Source organism: Apaloderma vittatum, unplaced genomic scaffold (genome assembly GCF_000703405.1).
Source record: "Apaloderma vittatum isolate BGI_N311 unplaced genomic scaffold, ASM70340v1 scaffold7812, whole genome shotgun sequence".
Classification (NCBI taxonomy): domain Eukaryota; kingdom Metazoa; phylum Chordata; class Aves; order Trogoniformes; family Trogonidae; genus Apaloderma; species Apaloderma vittatum.
Window position 1 is genome coordinate 10386 of NW_009705197.1, and position 9888 is coordinate 20273.

Here is a 9888-nt window from a genome sequence, read left to right on the forward strand (position 1 = left end):
TTTGAGAATGAGAGCTGATAACAAAAAGCATTGTACAAGCACTACGACAGACTGACTTTTTTCTGGAATCTCACGCAATAAAGTTATTGTCTCAGATCAGCTTTTCTCAGGCAAAGTGGTTTAATAAATATTTAGAAATAATATTCACTGTTAAGAATTATGAAAAAAAAATCCTCATATAATTCATAAAAGGTAGCTTTTATGCTCTCCCAAAGGCCTTCGCCCCCAGGCTGTTACGCAGTAAGTTTTTGACCAGTTACATATTTTATTGCTGCCCTACCATACAAAAGCAACTGCATTTCAGAACATTGCACGTAATTTACTTTGCAAGAAAAGGTCAAAGGAAATAGAAATGTATTCATTTATAAATTTACCTTTAATTAATTCCACCAAGAAAGAAGCATTGCAAGGTACACATTTTGACCAGGTGAGCTATTTTAGGAACCAACTTCTCCCTACTTAGAGAAACATTTAAAAAGAAATGGAAACATTACCTTGGCTGATGTTTCAAACCAGCCCACAAACCCATTCTCTTTGCAGAATTGATCCATCTTGATGCCGTTGTTCATAAGAACATCTATTTCCTGGTCACATTTGTTTGCTAAGAGGACTGTTGGCACAGGTTTGCCATTTGGAAGAACCAGCTTAGAGTCCAAATCCTCTTTCCATTTTGTCACTGCTTCAAACGTTGCAGGTCTTGTAACATCAAAGACAATAAATGCCCCCATAGCTTCTCTGTAATATACCCGGGTCATGTTTCCAAATCTCTCCTGACCTGTGATGAAGAAAGTAGAAGGGGAAAAAAAATCAGCACCACCTTGTAGAAATCACTGCTCCCAATCGAGGACAATATTTCACACAGCAAGTTTTCTACAAGAATATTCTGAAGGTAGAACTTATTTTTGTAAGTGTCTGGAAAGTTACTCTTTCTCTAAGTAATAAATAAGTACCATGCCAGGCTCATTTGTATGAAAATGCAAGAGTGTATAGCATGAAAAAGGGGTTTTAAAGAAAGCATGCAAGGAAATTTAATAACTTTATGACAAGCTTGAACATTAGTGCGCAGTCTTATTAAGCTGCCAGAATTCTAGGGTTGAGGACAGCACCAAGGGTCATGGTGTATATTATAGGACATTAAACAGGAGTCACAAAAATACTGGAAGCTCCTTGATACTATAGTATTTTGTGGGAAACATCTAACACAACTGACCTGCTCATGCATTAAGAGGATTCTGCATATTCTCCTGCAAGTGATAATAATCAGCAGTAACATAGCTAAGCTCTGGAGCCATATGAGCCATTAGAGTCATTAAGAATTTATTTTTACTGGCAAACTAAAACACAGAGGTGAGGATGGTGAATTTAAAGCCTTTCAAACATTGAAAGTGTTCTAAGAAATAGCACAGCAGCAGCAATACAAAGAGCTGTATTGCTCCAGTGAAAAGATCTGGGAGGAGATATTTCACACTGGATCTGTTCAGAAGCTTTATGGTGTTATTTGCTGAATTCAGAGTGTTTTCTGGGAAGTTAAACAGTAGTTTTGAGAGCTAACGATATATTATTACATTCAAACATAGACATTTGTAAATATCTATCATTTTATATGATTAACACTGGAAAGATTAACACACTTGACATCAAGATGTGGTATATTGATCAGCTGTGGAGTTGTTAATAGATGTGCTGTTTTCATGGGAGTTTTGAAAAAAAAGTCAGACGGAATTTTTTCTTCAAGCAAAAACCCAAAATTTCCATGGATGTCTACTGCTGAGCTGTGATTCGAAATAGAACTATGAGCGCCTGAAACATCTCGTGATAACAGCAATCTTTAAGTAAGATAACTCTTTTATTTAAGCATACACTTCCAGAACTGAGAAAAGGTGCTATGAAAACAGACAACTTTCAATGGAAACCCCTTTCTAGCCTTATTTTCTCAGTGTGCATAATTTTGAGCAGATTCGGAAGAGAAGATTGGCAATCTGCCTGCCACCCTAGGCAAATTACTTGTGGAAGTTTTATCTGATGGAAATTGTGCTGTCAGATGTAAGGGTGGGTTGAGAACTGAAGAGTGCTCATTATTGGACCACTAGATCATACAGTTTCCTTTAATTGAAAGAGCATTGAACACACTTATGGGGTCAAGACCATCTGCTTTGCTGTTTATCTTTGTTTTTATGAAGTAGCTGTTGCAGCAAGGAGAAAATCATTCACATGATACAGAAACCAAAAGTGGATGTCTATCTTCTCCAAACTCCTGTTAGATTTTTTACCTTAAAAAAACACTGTGTCCCATTGATAAAGCAAGATAGAAATATATCATCTCCAGGAAATATGAGGTCATACTGAAAATTTCTTGTGGCAATGTTTTATTAAAATGTCTTATGATTGCTATCAGTGGGCTAATCAAGTGAGTGGCCAAATCATGTGCTATTCAATAATCTCCTTGTTGAGCAATTTCTCCTTGTCTGCAAGAAGGTGCCTTCAAGCAAAAGTCAAGGTCTGATTAGAAACTTAGCACTGAGACAAGCAGCAACACAATTAGTTTTTGGCACATCCTGTATTTCAGTGATAATTTATAATTCTCATGCAAAGTTCTTGAGATGCTTTCACTGTAGATGGGATGTAGGTGACCTAAGAAAAGTTCAACTTGGGCCTTACATTTATTGGGACATAGATCACTAAGACTGGTGGGACATGTCATAGAACATGAACTAAACTATTATATGCCACATAAAATAATTTGTCACAAACAAAAAAAAAGTTATTAGAGGAACAAAAGGCTTTTACAGTATGATCTTCTGGACAGTAGTGGCACACAGATTTCTGACAAATGGTATCACACTGATTCCTGCTCGTGCTTCCAGCTGCTTTTGCAGATACCTGTGTTTTGCACCGCACAGAAAAGCCGCTATGTTTGTAAAAGCAGTTTTGTGCAGGAAGACAGAGCTCACCAATTTCCATTATCAGCCACCTCAGAGAAAAAGAATGGAGCTGCTGAATTAAGTGCTTAAATCCTTTCTGAAGTGGTCTTTTTCCCCATCTGTTGCTATTAATATATGAATATACTTGGCACAAAGACATTATGCAACTTTTAATGGAAGAAGAGGTGGTTTGTAAACCACAGACTTCTAGTTCTATGTAATTTGCATAATGGTTTTATTTTTCTTTAATTTACATTGTGAAAAAAGTGATCTCTGGTGCTTGCATTGTGCTTGGAGACCTAAACGTTGTGTCTAAGGAACCAGGAGGACTACTTTTTCCAAAGGTTCTCCCTTATGTGAACAAGTATCTGTCTTACTAGCTGAGATTCCTAAAACATTTTCATTTGGCAGAATCATCCATGAGTACAGGCACTGTTTGACGTATTAAAGGTTCCAGAATCTGGCCGTAGGTTTTCAGCAAAACAACAGCTTAGGCAGTAATTAGGCTAGAAAATAGATCAACTATTAGCTATTCAGTGGTATCTCACAGGCAGCCTTGAACATTAGAATCTGCTTTATTGCAAGAGGCACTGGGGAACATGGGTATTGTTTCTCACTGGAAGGGTCAGAAACTTGTGAAATGTTTGTTTGATCTGGCCCATTGTACTTTGCTGCATCCTTGCAAGGCCACTGGCATTTGGCATCAAATCCCACCAGTCTGATGGCCTTTGCTCACTAAGATGGTGCTTTATGTTGGGATTCATCAGCCCTTATTTAGATTCCAAAAACTCAATTGGGCTTTGTAGTTACAGAGTGAGAAGAGAGGGCATCTCCCCAGAAAGCACAGACATTTGAGAGTGGTCACATAAGCTTCAGTATGGAGGTGTTTAATCTCTATCCTCGGTGAGTAGTTTATACTCAGCAAACCCAGGGTGAATAGCTTATACTCAGAGGGCTCAGTACAAGATGTCTAATTGTTAAGCTGGATGAATCCTACCCTACCGCGAAGTGAACCCAGTGAGACCAAGGTGCCAAAGGAACAAGATTTCTATTAAAGGTAAGGAGTGAGTCCCTGTCTAAATGGCACCTTAGTGCACATTTATCCTAATCTCAGTGGCTCTTCTGCAGCTGAGAAAGATATCATTTCACGGGCTTAAAGTAATCAACAGCTGTAGTTTCATAGTTCATAAAAATGCACTCCACATAAATTTGCCAGCATGACTTGTTTAGAAATCTACAACTCGTGCCAGCCACTATCAACTCTGATAAACTTATAAAAACTAATGATAAAGTGCTAAAACTCAGATCATTTCCACCATCTCACCCACAGTATCTCCAATATAGTGCAAGTTAAAAATTGATTAAAACCCACCAATGCCCAGTTTAAGAATGGCTTTTACTTCTTGCCACCATCCCTCACCCCGAGATGCAAAAGCTTCTGGGAACTACCATGCTTTCCAGAGGGCCTTTAGCCAACACTGAGAAGCTGAAAATTGTGGGGAAGATCTAAACATTTTATTGCCTTTCATTTCAAAACGACTTTCAGAATTTTCAGCCTTGAATTCAAGTCATTGTCTTTATGGATTGAAATTTAAGCAAGCCTTGAGGCGTTGTTAACCACCCCAGAACATGGAAAGGCAGGGTGTCAGCAGGATCAGGCCCATGGATCCCACCACAAATCTGTACTGAAATAAAACCACCACAGCCAGGGACTTAGTTATCTTTGCAGAACAGTAATTTCAAGGTAACTTAGCCTAGAAATCACCATGACTATCTTATTTATGCATATGTACTGCAATGCTTAGCAGCCACTAAAAACCTAAACCACTGAGGATGTGCTGTGCCTGGCATTACTGAACGGTCTGTTTACTCCTTCGGGGGCTTAACAGGCTTAAAAACTTTGCAAAGTTTTTTTAAGTTGTAACTGCAGAGACATTTGCATATATCTGTGCAAAGACTGATGTTGCCAAAGGTGAAATTTGCAGGGAAAGGGAAGAAACATGTTCTTTCGCGTTGGTGGATGTTCCCAATGCATCGGTCCAACCCTTTATGAGATGAGCACCAGCCTTGTAAAAGCAAACCAAGAGATTTTTGGTAGCAATGAATAATCCAGCCCACACATACGCAGCAGGAGGTGTAACGGTGATTCTGACCCAGCTGTGAAAAAGTAGCTGGGGAGGGTGAAGGCTCTGAAATGCCACTCTCTGCCCCCCACTGCGCTCACAGAACTGCTCTCCGCGGCAAATCTGCAGCTAAAGCTGGTTTTCAGAGAAATATGGGGTCTATAAAGACATGAAATGTAGACAGTAGCACTGACAGCAACCTTGCAGAGAAGTGAAGAGTAGATACACCTGGAACCACTGTCTGCAATAGTTGGTTTCTTTGAAATCTGTCTCAGCCTGCATCTGCAGCGCCACCCCCACCACAGCAGCCTGGTGTAAAATACGATTAAGAGTTTCTTTTAAAGCTTTTCTTCTAACAATCGGTTAACTGATTTAAAGGGTAGTCATACAGAGGCAGCAGAAAAGATAAGGAAACAACAAAAAAATTTGGCCGAGGAGCAAGGTTTGGAGATGTATGACACAGCAGTGGAAGTGACAGAGCACTTCAATAGGGGGATGAACACTAAAACTGAGAATTAGGGACATTCAGTGAAATAAAATGGAATTGTTGTGAGGAAATTAAAGACTAGGAGATTTTTACTATGTATATCTCCTCCCACGCACAACAGTGAAAGTTCAGTCACTTGAAACTTAGGCACTTCACTGAATCAGACATAAACTCGTAACTTTTAATGCCAGTGTGTTGTTATAGATATCAAAATATCATAACAACATGTTTCATCCAATTATTCATGTCTAACACCCATAGCTCCAGGAATATATTATCTGTTAAAAACATTCCAAGTCTTAATGTATTAATATGTAATGCAGAATCTAACATATCCATGAATTAACTTTTTTAATGCTTAGTTATCCTTATTGTTCAGCATTTTTCTCTCATCTAAATAAACACAGTTTCAGCATTTAGCTGTTAGATCTTGTTATAGTTTTGTTTATCAAATTAAAGAATACAGAAAAAAATATGGTATAGGAATAAACTACTATGAAATGAGATGGCACCAGATGATACAAATTTTCTTTTCCTTATTAAGTCTGTAAGGGTAAACTAGAGTGAACAGCTTGGTCCTAGGATGGCTGAAGTATGTCACTTCTTCCTTGAAGTCACCACACATGTAAATCCTAATAATAATGTAGATAAGCTTGTTACTACTTTTACTCAAAACATTTTTGAGAAAATTATTTATGGACTCTTAAACAGTTTACTACCCACTGATCCACACAGTGAAGTGTAAGGAACAGTATATATTACACTTAGTAATAAGTTCACTGACAGTACAATTAGAGGGGAAGAAGAAGATGTAAGAGCTAAAATAATACCTGATATAAACATATATACACACGAATGCGTATATATACATATATTGATACATTTGCAGCATTTGCTTCAATTCAGGATGTCCTAAGTGCTAAGCCAACATCCTTCAGCTTCATTAGAGACTGAAAATTTATTGCTTTAACCCCAAAGATAAGCATGACCTAATAACAAAGATTCTGCCGAAAGAGAGAGAGTGTTCTGAGACCAGTGATTTTATTTTCCTTGCTTTTATCCTCACATATTTCTGTTTTGCAAGTGGTGACATATGACCAGCCACAGCCACGATAGAACACTTCCATTCTCTCCGTATTACTAATCAGTTTTGCTTTGCTTTCATTTTTAAACAACTTTTTTTTCTCATTGGCCAGATACCTTATTCATGATAACTTCTATGCCAGCTCCATACTGATCTGAATTCAGTGTGTTGCTTACAGAACTTATTTTCTATGTACAGCCATCAACGGCTAAAGCTCCTCACATAGAAGTCATTAAAACTGAGACAGCAACTCTTTTTTTTTATTACCGGCCACTGTCTTGACCTTCACAGAGATGCTCTGAATTGAGCAATTCATATGAAATTTAGTACTATGCTGTAATTCTCTCTGTCATGTGTGATAACTCAGAAAGCATGCTAGTCATTCAGCACTACAACTGGGTGTAATTGCTTCTGCAGTCTGACTGAAAGCTACATCATATGATCCGCCAGCACATGATTAGTAGTGTAATAAATCTCTGAAACAAGGCATGCAAAATACATTCCTTAAGTCCCTGATGCATTCAGAATTTACTATTAAACGCTTTTTCTCATGCAGAAAGGTTTTGCTGGATGCGTATGTATTTATTGTTACGATCGGTCACTGGTGAGCAATAAAAGCAATGTTTTCCCCATTATTCTGACTTTTAATAAAGAAAACTGGGCATACGTGTATTTAATATCATAAGCCCACAAAACTATAATGATGTGTAAAAAAGCTGTGGTTATGCATGTTTTGCATAAAGCAGTGTTGTTGCATAAGTCTTAGCACCGTGGTGCCAAATTCAGAGCTCAGACATGAGACAGCTAAGTGTAGCAGAAAGGCACTCCCTCCACTGAGAAGAATGACAAGAATTTTCTCATTTCACTAGTTTTACTCAGAATGTCAAGAATTTTCTCATTTCACTAGTTTTGCTCTGTGCCGTTCCAGACTAGATCACTGAACCCACAGCTCAGGTCAGAGGCTGGCACAGTTGCCCGGCTGATATAACTTTCACCTCTATTCCGTACTTAACAAATGTAACTTCTTAGTTTAATTGATTTTTTGAAACACCCCCGTTTTTGCTGAGAGATGTTGGCTTGTAGCTTTACTTGTATTCCTACATACACTAAATGAAAAATGATTACTGATACCATGTGAAATATGCCATCATGATAAACTTTTATTTTGTGGATTGAATAAAAACTACTAAATTCCAGTAATGTGGTAGGAAAAAAAAAAAATTTCTAGTTTCAGCTTGAAGACAAATGCAAAAAATCCAAAGCACTGACAGCAGCAATTTCAAATCCTCTGATTTTTAATTATGTAAGCATGCAAGTATAGGAGGACATCTTTACTCTTTTCCTCCACACACAGAGTAAATGAGCTCTTTTTCCTTCACGTTGGACTCAGGACAAGTAAACATGAGTAAATGCATTTTTAACAACCAGGATTATTGCCAAATAGAAACATTTCTCTTTACAAAGCATGTCAGAAATTGTTTATATTTCATTGGGCTGAAGGAAGGAAGGCAGGAAAGAGAGGAAGGAAAGGAAGGAGGAAGGAATTTTGATAAAGTAACTCAGTGGTACTTTTCCCTTATTTTTTAAGCAATAAAAATAATTTTAACTGTCTTACAGAATCCCTCATCTCTTCCATTAAATTAAACACATGTGACAGGAAATTCGTGTTACTCTCCCTCTCATCCCGGAGATCTGTTAGTCTAATGAGGGAAGCTATAGATCACCAGCTGCGGGGGACGAGTTGGGGCACTTGGAGAGAGGTGCCCGTGTTCCCAGATGCATCTGAGGTACAGGAGAAAAACCAGGCAGGGCAGGTGATTCACCCCAACACCCCTTGTTTGGGGTTCTGCTGGCTTTAGGGAAACTCCAAAATGCCAATCTGCCATGAGAGTTTTCTCTCAGTGCCCCCTCTCTCACCACCCAGGCACTGGTCGTTTCCAACTTAAAGATTAGTACAAATGACTTTGGGTCTATATTTTGCCTTGTCCCTGGACAGGTTTTGGAGCGAAGGGTTCTCCTCCGTACTCACCCGCAATATCCCAGAGCTGCAGCCGTACCACAGTCTCAGCATCCCAGCTCAGCACCTTCAAGGCAAAGTCCACCCCGATGGTGGCCCGGTAGTGGGGGGAGAAGTTCTGGTGGACATAACGTTTGATGATGCTGGTTTTGCCCACTCCCAGGTCCCCGATCACCAGCAGCTTGTAGAGGTGCTCCTTCTGATTGTGCTTCTGCATCTTTCCTGTGGCTGCGGCTGCTCCCTGCGAACTGATTGCATGCTCTGCCTGAGGAATCCTGCCAGCCCGAGGGGGAGAGAGGGAGTGAGGAACCGGGGAGGGAAGGACAGAAGGTAGGTGGAGGCTCCTTCCCTTTGTAGGGAAGCAGGATTGCCGGGTCCAGCCGGCAGCCCTGCTGGGAGGTGAAGTAAGCAAGGGACTGGGGGTAGAAAGTCTCCCAGAAAGTTTTGTACGTCTGTGTGTAAAGGTCAGCACGAGGTGTGTCTGGGATTAGTCTGGCTACTACAGACTTTGCAAGAAAATTCATGCAACAGCTCTGTCCCTTGCTTCCCTCCTCACTGGAAGGACAGCGTTTCTGCTTTTACATACTTTTTTTTAATCATGTCTTCTTGGTGATAATTTATCACCCTGTGCTTGTTTCCAGACCCCTTTAAAATGCCAGTCCCTGCAAAAAAGCAGAAACTGCCTTTCTAAAGTTTCATGCCTCCATTAAAGTGCAAAAATTAAATCAGTGTGACTTTAACTTTGGATGTGATTGGGTTTTAATCAATGGAAATCAGTGTGAGTGCAGATATATCACTAGAAGTGGCAGAGCAATATGAAGCACACCAAGAGGGCTGTATTATAACAGATACAAGTATTTAAATTTCATTAACTTAGTTGTGTTTATCTGTCTATGCCTATGAGCAGACTCACCTCTGCTGAATGCAGCACACAGCTTATGCTTTGTTTTTTTCATACAACTGGGCACTAAAATGCGGAAAATTCAGATTTATCCCATGACTCCGATAATCAGAAGTTATGAAAGCATAGCAGCATTAAGGAATATGAATGCCACTGTCTTAATGGTACTCTGTTTTCCAAAATAAGTGATATCAGACTATATATTTTAAATGAAGAGCACAGCGACAGTTTCAGCTAGGCAGTTTAGCTGGAGACCTCAACCATTGCCTAGATGTGTTTGATTCTTTTAAGAATTTTGATAGCAAAACCCCAGAATTGTAGTACTGGGAGAAACTCAACTATTAATGATAATGAT

The 9888-nt window shown here is 39.2% G+C and overlaps 1 protein-coding gene across 1 annotated transcript; it reads right to left on the reverse strand.

The window, feature by feature from the left end:
- Positions 1-494: 494 nt before the first annotated feature.
- RAB38 (RAB38, member RAS oncogene family) lies at positions 495-8883 on the reverse strand (the record flags this gene model as incomplete). Its single annotated transcript, XM_009865306.1, has 2 exons — positions 8645-8883; positions 495-775 (listed from the first exon to the last, which is right to left on the reverse strand). Coding segments are annotated over exons 1-2 (486 nt in total), but the record flags the coding sequence as incomplete, so codon positions are not given.
- Positions 8884-9888: the final 1005 nt, after the last annotated feature.